Source organism: Palaemon carinicauda, chromosome 2 (assembly GCF_036898095.1).
Source record: "Palaemon carinicauda isolate YSFRI2023 chromosome 2, ASM3689809v2, whole genome shotgun sequence".
Classification (NCBI taxonomy): Eukaryota; Metazoa; Arthropoda; class Malacostraca; order Decapoda; family Palaemonidae; genus Palaemon; species Palaemon carinicauda.
In genome coordinates this window covers 144,110,006-144,128,934 of record NC_090726.1, presented here as the reverse complement: position 1 = coordinate 144,128,934, position 18,929 = coordinate 144,110,006, and the positions used below count along the sequence as shown (strand labels likewise).

The 18,929-nt window shown below is 37.6% G+C and overlaps 1 protein-coding gene across 2 annotated transcripts in view; it reads right to left on the bottom strand.

The window, feature by feature from the left end:
• Window positions 1–10,885: 10,885 nt before the first annotated feature.
• Window positions 10,886–18,929, bottom strand: part of LOC137622218 (glycine receptor subunit alpha-4-like) — a 300,662-nt gene continuing 292,618 nt past the window's right edge. For both annotated transcript variants that reach the window (XM_068352710.1, XM_068352702.1), the window contains 2 exons: window positions 13,305–14,855; window positions 10,886–10,974 (listed from right to left, as the gene is read on the bottom strand). In XM_068352710.1, coding sequence (XP_068208811.1) covers window positions 14,469–14,855 — 387 coding nt within the window. In that variant the 3' untranslated portion in view covers window positions 10,886–10,974; window positions 13,305–14,468. The remainder of the gene's footprint in view (window positions 10,975–13,304; window positions 14,856–18,929) is intronic.

The window sequence follows — 18,929 nt, the reverse complement described above, 5'->3', positions numbered from 1 at the left end:
ACGAAATTGCCTTTAATTTGAAGTACCCAAGATACTTAGTTGACGTAGCATTACAAAAAGCCAAAAAAACTTATTATGCAATTGACAATGTAACATCTTTTAATCATGATAATTTATTAGTTTTACCGTATAATGATAGTTTTCTCTGTCTACCAAAAATTTTAAGATGTTTTAATGTTAATGTTGTTTTTAGAAATTCTTCTACTATAAAGTGTATTTTGATAAAGAACTCCCCGTGTAATAGTGTAGGCTGCATATATAAAATTCCATGTAGTGGTTGTAATTTGAAATATATTGGGCAAAGTGGTAAAATGTTGGCAACAAGGATAAATCAACATAAATACTGCGTTCGAGTTGGTAATATGTCTAACGCACTATTCGTTCACATGAATGAATATAATCATTTGATGGACTGGAAGAACTCTAAAGAGCTGCTATTCTGTAAAGATGTTGTGAAGAGAAATATTATAGAATCAAGTATTATAAAGATAAAGTCGGATTGTGTTTTTAATATTAGTGCTGGTTTATATAAATTGGATAATTTCATCATGACCAATATTGTTCAACAATTCAGAATTATATAATTTGTGTTTACCTTTTTTGTGTGTGTTTATGACCAGTTTGCGTTCAAGTACAAATTTTGGCTGTGGGTTGTTTGATTGTTTAACAATGCTAGTTAGCTGACTATGTTTTTCTATCATTTCTCTGCTGTTCAAAAAATTTTAGTTTTTTGTTTTTATCCTATTTTACTTATTGACGTCCTTCAACTATGTCTCACTTTTTATTGTACCCTGAAGAAGTGTATTAAAATGCACGAAAGCGCTTGGTACTAAAGCTTTTTATTATTTCCTACTGGCTTTTGCGTATACCAAGTCACGTGATCCTTGTGGCAGTAAAGCATATATATATATATATATATATATATATATATATATATATGGATTAATATCAACACAACATCGTGTTCAAATAGAAATAAATTTCTACCTCATACCTGGGATCGAACACTAGCCCCTTCTAATGAAAGTCCAGGTCGAAACCAACCATGTCACGAGAGCCCATAAAAGATATTGGAACCTGACCGCTACCAGCTGTCCGAGGATTTACCTGGCGAGACATCAGTCTCTTACCAGCGAGTTTTACCCAATATCCCGGGCCACCACGTGACACAATTGGTAGTAATTCATTCAAATTACCCCTAATGAGTCAATATGGATTAATATCAACACAACATCGTGTTCAAATAGAAATAAATTTCTACCTCATACCTGGGATCGAACACTAGCCCCTTCTAATGAAAGGCCAGGTTGAAACCAACCATGTCACGAGAGCCCATAAAAGATATTGGAACCTGACCGCTACCAGCTGTCCGAGGATTTACCTGGCGAGACATCAGTCTCTTACCAGCGAGTTTTACCCAATATCCCGGGCCACCACGTGACACAATTGGTAGTAATTCATTCAAATTACCCCTATTGAGTCAATATGGATTAATATCAACACAACATCGTGTTCAAATAGAAATAAATTTCTACCTCATACCTGGGATCGAACACTAGCCCCTTCTAATGAAAGGCCAGGTCGAAACCAACCATGTCACGAGAGCCCATAAAAGATATTGGAACCTGACCGCTACCAGCTGTCCGAGGATTTACCTGGCGAGACATCAGTCTCTTACCATCGAGTTTTACCCAATATCCCGGGCCACCACGTGACACAATTGGTAGTAATTCATTCAAATTACCCCTAATGAGTCAATATGGATTAATATCAACACAACATCGTGTTCAAATAGAAATAAATTTCTACCTCATACCTGGGATCGAACACTAGCCCCTTCTATATATATATATATATATATATATATATATATATATATATATATATATATATACTAAGAAGAATTCTTTCTATGAGAAATCCTTTTACTTTTGGGTATTTACTCTCAAGGTGGGGTGAATTTGATATAAATGAATTTTTGGGCTTGAGCCATGTCGTCCTGATGGAAGTTCCTTCTGGCAACTTCTATAGTATGATATTTCTGCGATTGATATTACAAGAGAATTACCGTCAGGTATCACGGGGTTCCAACCCCCGGAAACGACTATCCGAAAATATCGTGAATAATCAGGGATGTATCCTAAGATAACCATAGATATCTGCACCCCAAACAGACCTTTCCCAGTCTAGTCCACAAAGGGGTAGGATAAGTAAGGAGCCGTTACACACCCTATCACCTTCCAGTGCCCCAATACGGTCCCGCTTCATTCCTTCGATCGCAGCATATGGCTACAGTTCGGTTGATTTTGTGGGCGCTTTTTTTTTTATTTTTAAGTTTGGAATGGCTTCATCTTCTTCGTCAAAGTTGAGTATTTACCTCTCTTTGCGTTTATTTATGTTAATTTTGGTTTCATTCCCTTCGGGGACTTACTTTTTTTTTTTAGCTTTTGGTTAGAGGAAGTCAAAGCCCTTCGAGTCCTGCTTGCATGGCGTCGGGCTTAGTCCCCGATGGCCTCTTATTTATCGTGTTTACTTTAATTTTATGGGTAAGTTTCACGTTAGCTAGTTTTTGTTTAGCATTACGCTGCTAAAGACTCAATTTTATATATATTTTCATTACGATTAGCATTACGATGCTAAGGACTCAATTCTATATATTTTTATTACAATTTATTATATTAGTCTTTTGTGAGTTCGTATCAGTTTTGGCATGTCCGTCTGGATATTGTGCTGCATACGCTCTCTAGTTGGTTTACGGTATTCATTTAGAGTTCCCCTTTGCGAAGGGCGAGTACACTGTTTCCTGTCGCTGCGCTAACAGTTGTATGATACCGTATTCTAACCCTTTTTATATTTTGAGAGAATAATTATTTTGTTGATCCCCATTACTGATATCGAACTTATATATATTGTGAGTGTTTTTTTGTGTTAAGGCCTAGCCCTTCTGGGTTTCTGGACTATTAACCCGGCAGCATTCTCCTTTATAAAAAGAGTTGTCAGACTGTTGACAATGCTGGTACTTACGGCTTCGTCGTCTTCAACGGCATTCCTTTTCTGGGCCATGCTATAACGAAACGTTGCTATATTATCCGTGTGGCCTATACTGCCACACTCTTTTGTACGATCGTCATTTTAGTTTACTGCCGTCGTTACCGACACTCGTAACTGGCGGAAGTTCTCACCCAGTATTGGGTATAGTTTTTGTGCCCCTGATTTAGGAATAGCCTTGGGAGGCGGCGATGACGTTACCTATTTGTGCCGTTATTCTCGGCAAGGATATTATGTTATGAAGGAATATGTTTTTATTATTAGTGACTGCCTTTTTATTGAGATATCTGTTGATGAGTACAAACCTCAAATTGGCAAAAAGAAAGGATTTTATGTTATGAAGGCAGAAGTTTTCATTATTAGTGATTGCCTTTTTATACAGATATCTGTTGACGACGAGTATAAACCTGAAATTGGCATTAAGAAAGGATATTATGTTATGAAGGCAGATGTTTTTATTATTAGTGACTGCCTTTTTATAGAGATATCTGCTGATGAGTATAAACCTCAAATTGGCATAAAAAACTTACTTCAACAACTTGTGAGGTATCTTTATGCTAGTCAGCTTTGGAGTTCTCTTTTGCGAAAGATTCTCCTTAACTAGACTTTAGATTTAACTATTATAATTTGTTAATTATTTTCATCACTTTATTCAGATCTTTTGAAAACGTGGATTGGATTGTGCATCTTACAGGGGGATTCTGTTATGATCCCCCTTGTCAGTGTATGGTTTAAAGAATAGCCTTCTAATTTTACTTTTGGTTGCTCCATTTATCGATGCGTCGATAATTTTTGCAGGGAAGGTAACTCAATTACCTTCCTTTTAGCCTTTTCCCTGCGGAGAGGGTAGGCTATTTATTTTGATGAGAATTTTGTTCCCTCTTTTAACTGATCAATATTTAAATGATAAAAGGGGACAAATTTACTTGGCTTTTCTTCCAATCTAACAACATTAAAGAGAGGCCGGTCCGACAGAGGTCGTAAGCCAAGGAGTCGGGGTCTCCGAGGTAATAGGGGATCTAGGGGCACATATCCTCAATCAAAACAATGAGAATACTCCGGTAGGGGAAGACTGAAATTGTTCAAGGACAGGTGGGCGTTCAGTCCTTGGGCACAGACCGTGATTTCCAGTGGTCTGGGCTGGAAATGGAAGAGAAAACCCCCGAGGGTCAGGAGATTTTTTTCAGAAATCAACACCACATCTAGAACCTCTTGAAGAAGAGAGTTCTCCGTTGCATGAAATCTGTGAAGTTTCAAGGTCGTCTATTCTGCGTGCCAAAGAAAGATTCAATTATTCCTCGAACTATTCTCGACTTGTCCCATCTAAACCTGTTCGTTCAGTGCGACAAGTTCCGGATGCTGACTATTTCGCGATACGGACCTTACTACCCCGGGGGGCTTACACCGTCTCTGTACATCTTACCAACGCTTATTGGCATCTTCCGATAGGTCGACGCTTCTCCCCCTACCTTGATTTCAGACTGGAGAGAAAGGCTATGTATTCAGAGCTATGCCATTCGGGCTCAATATAGCTCCGAGAATTTCCACGAAAATTACAGACGAAGTCGTTCAACAATTAAGGGAAAGAGGTCTTCAAGTAGCAGCCTACCAAGACGATTGGCTCGTGTGGACTCCCTCAGCAAGAGAATGCATGGAAAAAACATATCAGGTGGTGAGATTCCTCCAATATCTAGGATTCCAAATAAACTTCAAGAAGTCCCGACTGACTTCGACTCAGGTGTTCCAGTGGTTAGGGATTCTTAGAATCTAAAGACTCATAACCTCTCTATTCCTTCTGCCAAGAGGAAGGAAATAGCCCAGTCAGTTCGGTCTTTCATCAAGTCGAGAAAGACCACCAGACGTTGTCAGGAAAGGGTTCTGGGCTCACTTCAGTACGTTTCTATAACGAACCCTCTCCTCAAGATCAGACTCAAGAATGCAAGCAGGGTTTCGAAGATGAGAGCTTCCACAGCTCTCCGCGATCATCAGAAGACGACCCCGGAGTTGCTTCGACGGCAACTCCGTCAGTGGTCAGATGTCAGAAGTCTTTCCAAGACGGTTCCGCTGCACTTTCCTCCTGCTGCAGTGATTCTACATACGGATGCCTCACTGGACGGTTGGGAGGGGGGGGGGGTCATACTCCTCTCAAGAAAGTGCAAGGTCGTTGGTCCCAGAGATTCCAGCACTTCCACATCAGTATTCTGGAGGCCATGGCAGTCTTCTTATCCCTGAAAAGGCAACGATTAAAGAACATTTACATCCGTCTCGTGTTAGGCAACAAAGTAATAGTTCATTGCATCAACAGGCAAGGGTCCAGATCTCCTCAAATAAACCATGTAATGATAGCCATCTTTTCATTGGCTCAGAGGAAGAGGTGGCATCTGTCAGCCTATCACCTTCACGGAATTCGGAATGTGATGGCCGACTTTCTATCTCGAACACAGCCACTAGAGACAGAATGGTCTCTAGACGAAAAATCATTCTCTTTCGTGCAGGAGGTAATCCCATGTCTTCAAGTGGACCTGTTTGCAACGAGTCTCAACAAGAAACTTCCCAACTATGTGGCACCAAATGTGGATCTAGGGGTGATAGGCATGGACGTGTTACATATGGATTGGAATCAATGGGAGAAGATTTATGTATTTCCACCCTTCAATCTTCTCTTGAAGGTGTTGGACAAGCTTTGGTCGTTCAGGGGGACAGCAGCCCTGGTTGCTCCTCTATGGCCGAAGAGCAATTGGTTTCCCTTGGTGGCAGAGATGAACCCCAGGCTGGTTCCTCTACCCAGCTCGAGTCTGTCTCAAGAAGTACAGAGGAAGACTGTCTTCGCTTCATCCTGGAAAACGAAAGCCCTTCATCTCATGATTTTTTCGCATTAGCCCTGGAAAAAAGATTCAAAATTTAGCGGGATAAATTAGCATTTGCGGAAAATTATAGAGCTTCCGCTACTTTGAATCAGTATGAAACTTTGTGGAAGAAATGGGTTCGATATGTGAAAGATAAAAATCCATCTTCTATCTCTATGGATTTTTGTTTAGGCTTTTTGATCGATTTACGTGCGAGAAGTTTAGCATCCTCCAAGATTGCGTCGTACAAGTCGGCCATAGCTAGACCCATCTTGTATGCCTTTGACATAGATTTCAACTCGGACCTCTTCAACAAGATTCCAAAAGCTTGGGCCAGGTTGAGACCAGCAGTTCCACCGAGGCCGATCTCTTGGTCATTGGATAAAGTTTTACAACTGGCTTTGGATATTGACAATCAGACAGCATCTTTACGAGATTTATCTCAAAAAGTAATTTTTCTAATCGCGATTGCTTCTGGTGCTCGGGTTAGTGAAATTGTGACTCTCTCTAGAGATGAAGGTCACATAGAATTTACAGACAATGGTGAAGTTAATTTATACCCTGATCCTACTTTTTTGGCCAAGAATAAGCTACCATCTAAACGTTGGGGTCCATGGAAAATAGTTCCCCTCGTAAGTGATCTCACCCTGTGTCCAGTACAATGTTTAAAGACATATCTTGACAGGACGAAGCATATTAAAAAGGGCCAATTATTTAGAGGTGACATGGTCGGATCAGAGTTGTCTTTGAAACAAGTGAGAGCAAAATTGGATTATTTTATTAGACTAGCAGACCCGGCTAGCATGCCGTTGGGTCATGATCCTAGGAATATGGCATCGTCCCTGAACTTCTTTCAGTATATGTCATTCCAAGGTTTACAAGCTTATACTGGTTGGAAGTCCACCAGGTTGTTCTTTAAGCATTATATGAAGCAATTGGATGAAGTTCGTCATTTTGTGGTGGCAGCAGGTAGTGTTATAAAGCCTGCTGCAATGGCGTAGCCCTCATGTGCATCCTAGGGCATTCTTGCAGCTTATTTTCTTTAATAAGAAAACTGTCGATTTTTGCTTCATGATCTACATTAAACAATTTCAAAATTTTAAATTTCAGGATTTAATTTAATTTCTCTGAATTTTATAGGTGTACCTTAGTGGCCATATTGTTCCTATTTTAGGACTGAGTTTAATATAATTAAGTTTCTTGGTTGGGTTTGACCCTGTATTTTGGAATTTAGCCATATACGACAAACATTTTTTATCTTAAGATCTCCTTCTTAAAGGATTCTAGGATATAACAAATTGTCTCCCCTCATACTTAATTAGGTAAAGAATTTTTATTGGGGATATAATTTGGGGTACATTGTAGATCAAATGCTCTTCATATAAACTGTATTGAACTTTGCTCAATTAGATTGTGTAATAAAAATTGAATACTGTTTGATGCTTTTTATTGCTAGACTTAATTCCTGGTAGTAGAATTAAACTTAGAGCATACTATGGGGATTTCTACCAACACTGCACACTAAGAATCTTTTTAAAGATGAGTATTTGTTCCTCCATGGTTACTCACTACGCTCATGGTATTGGTAATATGTGTTCTTCACATCTTTTCAGGGGAGTGTTCTTCACCAAAGGGATGGTTGATAACGGGTCACATATCTTTCCCCTTAGAACACTGCCATATTTACCAAATCATGACGATGTTGGATTCTTTTCCAGGTAGAAATTTATGATTATATTTCATCATATAAGTGGTGAGCACCAAGTATGGCAGGTTTCCCTATGGGGAAGCCTCACACCGAGTATACATAATGATCTGGTTACACTTCCATCAGGACGACATGGCTCGAGCCCAAAAAATGGATTTTGAGAAGGAAAAATCTATTTTTGGGTGAGATAGCCATGTCGTTCTGATGGCCCACCCATTACATCCTACTTTAACCCCCCCCCCCCCTTTGCTCGTTGGAGGCTTCTATTTCACAGTAGCGCAGCTGCGTCGTGGAATGAGAAGCGGGACCGTATTGGGGCACTGGAAGGTGATAAGATGTGTAATGGCTCCTTACTTATCCTACCCCTTTGTGGACTAGACTGGGAAAGGTTTGTTTGGGGTGCAGATATCTATGGTTATCTTAGGATACGTCCCTGATTATACACGATATCTTAGGATAGTCGTTTCTGGGGTTTGAACCCCGTGATAACTGACGGTAATACTCTTGTAATATCAATCGCAGAAATATTATACTGTAGAAGTTACCAGAAGGAACTTCCATCAGGACGACATGGCTATCTCACCCAAAAATAGATTTTTCCTTCGTCAAAATCCCTTCACATAAGTAAATTGCAAAGCTATCTCATACACATATGCGTGTTGTATATTCAAATTATATATATATATATATATATATATATATATATATATATATATATATATATATATATATAACAACATCTATGAAAAAGAAATGGACATGGGCAAGACATATAAAGAGAATGACAGACAATAGATGGACATTAAAAATAACAGAATGGGTCCCTAGATATTGTTAAAGCAGTAGGGGAATGAAGAGAAGACGACGGATTGGCGAACTAAGAAAGTTTGAGGGCGGGAATTCACTGAAATGGCACATATAGACCATAAACAGATGCAACCATCAAGACATGTCCGAAGCCTTTGTTCTACATTGGACTATTAACGGGTTATGATGATGATGCTGATATATATATATATATATATATATATATATATATATATATATATATATATATATATATATACATAAATATATATATACTTATATAAGCATATATATTATATATATACACATATATATCATATATATATATATATATATGCATATATATATATATATATATATATATATATATATATATATATATATATATATATATATATATATATATATATATATGGGTGATGTAGTGGTATGGTTGGCGGTGGAGAACTGTACTCGGATTTGCAATGTCCATCATATGGTCATGGCCTGCAAGGATTTGTCAATACATCTATGAGTAGGTAGAAAGAACCGGTAGAGTGCTTACAGCTTCATGTCATAAAGATCTGCTGAGACCTAGAAAGCTTACACCTCTTATTGCCCTCCTTTCTCAAGAGAAAATTTTTTGTGAAAAAAAAACCGAATATAAATAAACGCCCAATTGTGTACAAGAAATATTTCACCCACTATTCTTTGGGGGTTCATTGCTCACATACAAGACAGTGTTTTATTATTTTAGAAATGTCAGTATCAGAGAAAGCAGACTTTAATGCACCATATCAGAGTCAAAATACGCAGACAGTTTCGATACAGACTTTCGAAGGGCTTCCACGTACCCTAATCAAGATATCTATTCATACTCTCAAAACATCTCCGACTCTATAATGGGATTGATTTCTGTAGGTTTCAAAATAGCCTCATCTAGGTACAGATCAGCATAACAACTATTTAATCTCCTTCTTCCCATATAATCAACACGTCTGGGTTGCAGCTTAACAAATATTAGCTGTTGTTATGCGCTCATGTACCTGAAAACCTACTCTGTGACATAAAAACTAAGTATAAAAGGGTTAATTTCCCTTCCATTATTTGATAAAAAAAATCTAGATTAGAAGTAAAGATCAGAAAAGCAAGGCGTAGCAAATTTGATCTAGCAGTGTCAAATTAGTTATATTTGCAACTCATTAAAAAACGATTGAATTCGATTTATTATTCATGACCAATAGAATCTTATGCATACTGAGATAGAAGTATGAATGTGCCTTGTAACTATGGCAAAACAAAAAATAAATAAATAAATAAATAAAAAAAAATTGGATGTCTCATATACGAAGAAAATAGAGGCTATAAGCCAAATCCTGTTGACAACCTAATAAGGGTATGAACTCTCCATCAAAAATTATGACAGAAGGAAAAGGCCGAGAGCTAAAAATGCCTAAGGGCTCAGTAGGTTAAGCAGACTAGTAAGGAAAAGGAAAACAAGAATAAGCTGTATAAGAGAGACAACATAGAAAAAATTATAGATAATAGAGTAAATTACATGAAATACATAAATAAATTATGAAACCTCAGTAGCTCCACCGATTGAACTAAATGATTTGCAAATTTATTGCACAGCAAGATGAAAGAAAGAATAGAAGTTCCTTGAAATCAAATAAATCATAAATCTATAAATATCTAAATAATTCATATTTTATACTAGGGATGATTTGATAAGGAAAAAATTAAGAATAATTTAGTCGTTATATCCTTTACCTAATAGCGTAACCTACTGAGCACAGGAAGAATTCTGTATGATTAACTATTTATTGCAAATGAGAGTTACGTTAGAAATCTCCGACCGATAAATGATAAACTATGAGAAATATATGGAGAAAGGACAAGAAATATAAAATAGTGTTGAAGACAAAAAAAAAAAAAAAAAAAAAAAAAAAAAAAAAAAAAACCCACAGCCAAGATTCTGGTGAGCAGAATAAAATAGGAGTTATGAGGACAAGAACTCTGGACTGAAACGTCCGACAAAATTTAATGACAAAAAAGTTGCACGATTAAAATCGATTACTATATGCTCACCGTAGAAAAGAAGGCCGGCAGGAGTAAGAGAGGACAATCTATGCCTACACTGCAAAAAATAACATCTGCAACAGATACTGAATGATGGAATGCTTTAAAATCGAATATACTCAAAACATATATCCAGGGACACTTTTATATCCAATGATTGTGATCCAAATGAGATGAATGATTATAGTGTCAAAAGCCATACATTTTTGGAAACAAAATAGGCACAAACGAACAAGAACCAAGAATAAAAATTACCACAGATAATAGTGAGCGATTACAAATTGAACTTAAATCTAACAAATAAATAGTTGTAAAATAAGAATATTATAATACAGAAACACAGAAAATACTTGAACTAATATACGACTAAAAACTAAAATTTTGATACTCAAATTTAAAATCATTAGATCAAAACTTACGGAATTGATATCAGCTACACATGCACTTCACCAAGTTGCAAGGTCGATTGCAAACGTAAGTGGTATAAACATTCTTCCAAAGAAACTAGAAAATAGAAAATAAATGGATGATTGTAAATAAATAAAATTTAAATAACTTCAATTTTGATTAAAAGTACAGTGTGATTAAGCGCATAATTTGAAATACAAATGAGCCGCCCGCCCGGGTAATACACTGTCCTGATGTGCAAAGTTACACAGAAGGGTGACGCTAAGATACAAAAGACATTAAAATAAGTAATTTTGACCATACGACACTAAGACCATTCAATAACTTACTCAAGGATTTAAAAAAGATATAGAATGATATGATAACAAATGATAATTATGAGCATGTTACTCTAAAAAATAATAAACTTGAACTGATAAATAAAAGGAGCCCGGCTGTTGAACAAATGGAGGCCTTTAAGATTGACCTAAAAAAGTAAACAGTCGTGGAGGCCTGAATCTAGTCTATTCTCGCCAGATCTCATAGGATTCAACGTGTCGTAAGTCACTGGTCTATAGGTTTTCAATAAACCAGAATTATACCAATGATTTTCACTCCTTCAAAATTTCCACATGTTTGTATCAAAATGGAGATTCCAATTCTTTAAAAGTGCAAAAAGTCCTAAATCAATTTTGTCCTTTTTTTTTTCAAATATTCCAGCATGACCTTAACTCGAATCCGCAATACTCAAAATTTATTCTTTCGGTATAATGGAATCAAAGATGTAACTAACTCATCAAAGATTTTAAAATTTTCAAGCGTTTGAAAAAACCTGTAAAAAAGTATGTGCTCCACATTTTTATCCATATTTAGCGACTGAGCCAAAATCTATAAATCTAGAGTCTCAATATATCTGAAAGCAGCCTATGATCTCAGTTCTCATACTTGTTAGCATCCCCACATCAAGGCTTCGATTAACAATTCTCAATGGTTTGCTTGTACATGAAACCAGCATTTGATTTGCATTTCTAATCATCAACACACCCAAGTCTAGTTTTATTTCAAAATTATTTGTTGAAATGGCAAAATTAAGCTTTAATTTACATTTCCAAAACGTTTCAGCATAGCTAAAACCTAGCCACCACTCCGCACTCTTTTAAGGTTTTATCATAGCCGAACCAGGTAGTTCAGCTACACTTCTCGAGTGCTTCAACATACAGATTTACAGTCACCGATCCACAAGCTCACAAGTTTCATTTTCACATCGAAGATCGGGGAGATCCAGCCTTTATCACCTACTGTAACAATATGTATCAGATTAAGTTTCAGTCATTACAAATTACATCAAAAGGTTTCTATTCTGTAATTCATGTTAATGAAGCATTGTCAAAATGCTAGTCTCGCCTTTTACTGACATACTTCTTAACTAATTAAGAATTTCTCGTGCTCTCATTACGATTATCTTTATTCACAATGAGCACATACTATTACAGAAATAAAAACAGAATTTGCTTAGACTAGGGAACTCCTAAAAATTAGTATAACATTTTGAGAGTAAATTATAATTAAAATGAAAATAATCTAGGTAAGATCTCAAATAAGAAACCAGCCAAACAAATAAAATACGGGAAAATTGTGTATAGCTCTGAACGTGAAGATTAAACTAGATGACTAAAAAAAAAAACAATGTTTACTTTTCAAAAATTTAGCTCAATTTCTTGCTTGACTTTCTCCCTTTCAACTTCCTAATATAAAAACTGAAAACATTATAGCATTAGAAAGCTGAAAAACTTCTGGCGGATACACTAGAGCTCAACTTGCAGTATGTTGATAAGAGAAAATATGAAGCAATGAATTCCGTGACTTGTCAACATGAATGCCCTCACACAGTGACACAGGCAATGCTTTACAATTTTTTTTTTTCTTACCAACCATGTTAGTAACTACAGTTTCATATTACGGTTTTCAATCGTCTGGTATTAAAGACTGAAGTGCAAAGAATAAATACATGAACATTATAAGCTATAACAATTCAAAAGTGTATTGTTATTATTATTATTATTATTATTATTATTATCATTATTATTATTATTATCATTATTATTGTTATCATTATTATTATCCTTACTACCTAAGCTACACCCTAGTTGGAAAAGCAAGATGCTATAAGTTCAAGGGCTCCAACAGGGAAAAATAGCCCAGTGATAAAAGGCAATAAGGAAATAAATAAACGAAATGAGAAATAATGAACAAAATGAAATATTCAAAAAATAGTAATAGTAAGATTATACTGAAAATTCATCAAAGCTACTGTACAAGTTCGGATAGCCGGTATACAGTGCAGTATAGTCTACAAAGGCCTTACATTTTGCTTTGAGTTTGGTTAGTTACGAAAAACTAATTTTATTACATGGTATAAAAAAAAAAAAAAAAAAACTGTTTCTTACCTTTAAGACCAAACTCCTTATGTTGGTGTTACACGATGTTTGTGTTGACAGTTCAATGGCCTTGGATTTTAAGTATTTCAAACATAATTGATCTGTTCTTCTTATCATAGCGATAATATTGGCCACAATCTATAAGACAGATTTCTGAGAATATACTATGACATTCCTATCCAGTTTCCTGTTAAAGTAACAAGCAACGAGTGAGCGAATAATTTCTATTTTTACAAAATCATCATTCATTTTTCTTTCACAGGCTAGTTAATTAAATGTAACCATAGACGATAATTTGTCTCCCAAAACAAAGTGTATCATATTGTTCTTACCATAATATCTGAACAATCAGCATCTTTGGCCGCTTTCTCCAGTTTGTCATCAATCTTTAGGTGTTGAGCAAAAGTTGTGCTCTTTCAATGTCAGACTTCCAGTCAGATATATCAACGAATATTTATTTTATAAAAAAGGGCCATGGGGCAGACAATCGAAAACCACAATTTAGGGGAGCTTCTTAAATCATAGGTTTTAGGGATAATTCTTCAAAACCGGGTAATTTTCACATATGTTGTGCGCCTTGTTTTGTATGACTTCATGTAAGGATGATGAGCATATTTCAACTTTTTTTAGCTTTTATTGCTTACATTAACGGGTAAAAGACTGAATTATCAACAATATATCCACAGTTCTAAAGAAACTTGCCCATACAATTAATAACAACCTGAAAATCAGTTCTTTTGAGGAATTCTTGGTGTAATATGGTTTTATCCGATATATTATGAATATTTTCGTGGTAAACTCTAGTCAATTATCGAATTTTCTCATGTTATTTGCATACATTGCAGTCTTTAATTCTTTTATATGGTCTTGGTACACTTCCTAATTTTGATTAATGTGATTTGATTTGAAATTCACTCTTTAGCCACGTATATATCATAAACTTGAAATAATAATGTAGGATATTGATTCAGGAATAAAAGCTCATTGCTGTTTTGTTTACTAAATAAACAAATCAATGTGTAGTCTTCCATAGGAAGCTAAAATTCTTGAAAATTTACTTTCCAAAAGTTTCTTTCTCTCACAACTTTCACTGCTAGTTAATGAGGCTCATCAAAAATTCCCTCCACACTGTATTGTATGAAAACAAACTTTCTGTAATGCCAAATTTTTCCTCTATGACAATGCTTCATAATAGGTCCAATAAGCAATATTGAATAAAAAGAAAAGAGCTGGGAAAACGGCTCGACTTGCAACGTCAATTCTCTTTGCAGTCGCTGCTTTTTTCAGCCAGAGATCTGGCAGACGCGCCAAATCAGAATCGTTTGTCCTTCTCCTGTTAGTCTGAGGGTATTCCGCCCTATATAACCTCTCAGTTTTATTATAAGCGGTGAAGCTGTTGGATTCTGGGTGATACACGTGTATGAGGTGTGAAGAATCGGTCAGTTTCTCTCTCAAGCTATCTTGAATCTGTTTAGTGTTGCCTGACTCATAGGTTTCGTTATCATCACTGCAGCATATGTCAGTATCCATAGATCGACAATTATCGCCAGGGACCTGTGACTGAAATGTAACAGACACAAAAGCTCATTAGAATCTAGAAAAGTGAGTGAAAAGCATTACAAATATATCATACAATGTGGTCTCGAAGGTTCAATTCATATGTGGTCTCGAAGATTCAATTTATATAGTGAAGTGAAATCAATTTCTGTATTTTGTAATGCATTTTATTTCATAACTCATACACACACCTACTAAATCTATATGCACATCATGTTTCACAATGTTTTCAGATAATACGCCAATATCGGACTCATTTCATCTATACAGTGTAATGCACAAGCAATCGGCAACTCATACAAATAAGGATGGATGCTCTCTCTTTCTTCACTGCAGCGCGCATTGTTACCGCCATCGGACTCTAATCGACCTAATCGACAAAAACCGCTGAATGTAACATATGTAAATTTTCATAACCGTTAATACATTGTGCTGTCTATTTTTATGCCAAAGTCAACCTTAGGTACCTCTCTAACTGCAACGACTTTCAAGCTGCAAGCAGTACTCAACCTAAATGACAAATGCCGGTGAATGTAAGCAGGCTAATGTCAACTTTATTATAATTTTTGTTATCGTGACCCCTTGAGGACGTGAATACCTGCGTTTTTTATTAAAAAGCTATTCACTCTGAGAATATCGTTATGTTCTTATCTCTCCCAAGCTTGTCACAATAGCGTATATTAATATCATTAAGAAACCTATCTACAAATCAAACACAATAAACGACAAAGGTTCCTCTGGCAATAAACAAATAACCTTGAAAAAACTAAAACTCCTTAACGTTGAAAGTCTAAAACAGTACTTGATTCCTGAAAACTCATACTCCTATTTTTCAACAGTTTTGCAAAACCATTGGTAGGTACTAGCTAATTAACATTTTCTTGAATATGAGAATAGCTGGTTTAGGTGTTTATAAAATACCATTCAAGTATTGCAATTAAATCCATGTATGAAAAAACAGTAAATTTATCTTACATTGATTAGAAGTGTAAAACGTTCAATAGGATGTGGTACATAAGTTTATGACATTTGCAAACACACGAGGCAAGTCATAACTTTAACTGGAATGAAGTCAAAGCCGGCTGTCTGTTTATCATCATCAGTCCAACAGACAAGGTGAGTCTGTTACTTGGCCAATAGAAATGCAATGGCACTGGTGGATAAATTTGAAGACCTAACACAACAGGAAGACTAATCACCATCTCTAATCCTTTCAAAGTTGTCATTTCCCATCTGAATGTTTTCTTGTATGTGAATAATCAACTTACCTACTATATTCTAAAATTCATTAGAGAAGAGTGTGCGAGGCACCAGTTAAGTGATAACTGAGAAGCGAGTTGAATACAAGTAACTTTATTTCAACAGGCAGCGAGCTATTATAACAACAGTTTTAGAGGAAGAAGGTCACAAAAATTCAAACACCAATTCAAGAACAGACAGGCTCAAACCAGTGTTGTTAACAGAGAGGTATAGAGTAAGGTATACCATACAAAAGAAAAGACCGTTACAATGCACGAGTGAGTGTGAAACACAAGTGGTACATGGCTCCCCACCCCTAAAATGATATACATGTGAAATAGCGTGCCCTGCTCTTGAGAGACATACTATAGTGCTGGTCAATCTGGCAGGAGAAATGAAGGTTTTAGGCAATCAACGTAGACCCAGTCTTCTTTGCCACGCATGTTGAATAAGAATGATTTCTGCGTACAATGGATCACGAGGAAATGACTTGTGTAAGGGGGCGTTAGCGGTGGCTTGCTAGTGTCGTTGTGCAGGAAAACCTGTGTTGCCGAGTGGAGATCTGTCAGCATGTGTTGCTTAGCTGGGGGCTTGTAAGTCTGGTAGCATGGAGTAAATTTTCCCACAATGTGACGTAGGCACTGGAGATTTTTGGAAGAGGATGCAGACAGAAAAAAATTGGCAAGGACGACCATACCCAATTAAAGCTGCCAAGTCATCCAGGGCGTCTTTAAGAATGGTCCTTAGTCACAGGAGGACCCAGGGAAACTGACTAAACCAGTTGGAGTCCTTGCAGCATGACATCGAAGCTGCTCTGAGGGTGCGATGAAAATGTTCAACCATTCCGTTAGCAGCAGGGTTATAGGTGGTTGTCTAATGAAGGGTGATTTCCAGGAGATTTGCTATTGATGTCCACAATTGAGAGGTGAAAGTGGTACCCCTGTCAGAAGTAATATGCTCAGGGATACCAATTCTCGTTATCCATCCTGAGTAAGGCAGATGTACATGAGGCAGATGTTGCAGTGCCCATGTGAATGGCATCATGCCAACGAGTGGAGTGGTCGATGATGGTAAATAGGTAACGCTGTCCTTATGATGTGGGTAGGGGATCTACAACATCGACATGAATCTTTGGCATGAAGTACAAGAACGGACACAATCCTAAGCATCTTTAGTAATGCCGTGCCAAATGAATTTCGTCTTCAGTATCGGTGCAGTAGAACAGCGAGAGGGATGTGAAAGGCCATGAATGAAGTCAAACACCTGTCGGTGCATAGGAGCAGGTATCCACAGTCTAGGTCTACCAGTAATGACGTCACAGAGGAGGGTGGCATTGGAGTCGTCGACGGGTACGTCTTTCCAATAGAGGGATGTGCAGGATGTCCTACCTGCATGTTACTCTGGATCTTTTCATTGAGCATCTGACAAGGTGTTGTATTCCAATCCCAGGAGAATGGCAGCCAATGTGTTTCTTGACAGGGCATTGGCAACGGGATTCATTTTTCCAGGGAGGTGTTGAAGGGTGCAATTGTATTCAGCCATGGCAGAGAGATGTCGGCGTTGACAGGCGGATCAGGCGTTGGACTGTCGAGTGAAAACGTACACCAGAGGCATGTGGTCCGTGCGAATGATGAAGGGCATACCTTACAAGAAGTGGCAAAAGTGGCGGACAGCCAAGTGCACCACCAGCAGTTTGCAGTCGAAGGTAGAGCAGCCAGATTCCGCTTTGGACAGTTTTTTACTGAAGAAGGCCAATGGGTGGGGTGAGTCATTGACCACCAGCTCAAGTACTGTATCAATAGCGACGTCACTGGCATCAGTGGAGAGGAGAAGTGCATGTGGCACAGGATAGGGCATTCTTTGTGTTGCAGAAGGCCACTTCTTGAAGGGTATCCCACTTGAGGTCATTAAGCTTGCCCTTGAGAGAGGCATTGAGGGGGGCGAGAGTGGTGGCAATGGCTGGCAGAAAACAGTGATAATAGTTGATCACACCCAAGAATTCTTGCTGTACTTTGACGGTTGAAGGCATGGGGAAGTTCTGAACAGCTGCTGCCTTCTCAGGAAGAGGGTGGACTCCTTTGGGAGTGATGCGATGTCCAAAGAATGATACTTCGCTGATGCCAAAGGTACACTTGTCGTACCAGACTACTAGGCCGTTCTGTTGTAGAAGTTCGAGAATGATGCATACGTGATGGACATGTTCCTCTTTTGGAGGAAGAGAACACATGTATGTCATCCATATCACATACACAGAAGGTGAAGTCCCCTAAGAAGCCGTCCATGAGGCATTGAAAAGTGGCCCTAGCATTACGAAGGCCAAAACGGAAGTAATTGAAGGGAGTGGTGATGGTGGTTTTGGGGATGTCTTCTGGATTCATGGGCGCCTGATAATACTCCTTCAGGAGGTCGAGCATGAAAAAACCTTCGCTTTGTGCAAGTAGGTCATGTTGGCGATGTTTGGGAAGGGGTAGTGATCTGCTTCTGTTTGCATGATCAGGTACCTGTAATCCCCACACGGACAAAGAGAGCCATCTTTCTTCCGGACGATGTGTAATGGTGATGAACATGGATTGATGCCTTTTGGCAAAGGACCATTTCTTGCATTTCGGTGAACTCTTGTTTAGTGGCTCCCATACGATCTGGTGCCAGATGCCTGAATCTGGCAAACACTGAGGGCTCCGTCATCTTGATATAGTGTTAAATACCATGTTTATCAGAAATCGTGGGTGTTTGACAAAGTTCTGGATGGAAAACTTCTGGGTACAACATGAGGAGGTGGGCGTAAACATTCATGGTGCGCTGATGTGGAGAGCAAGGTTCGAGGAGTCAGGTTGGAGA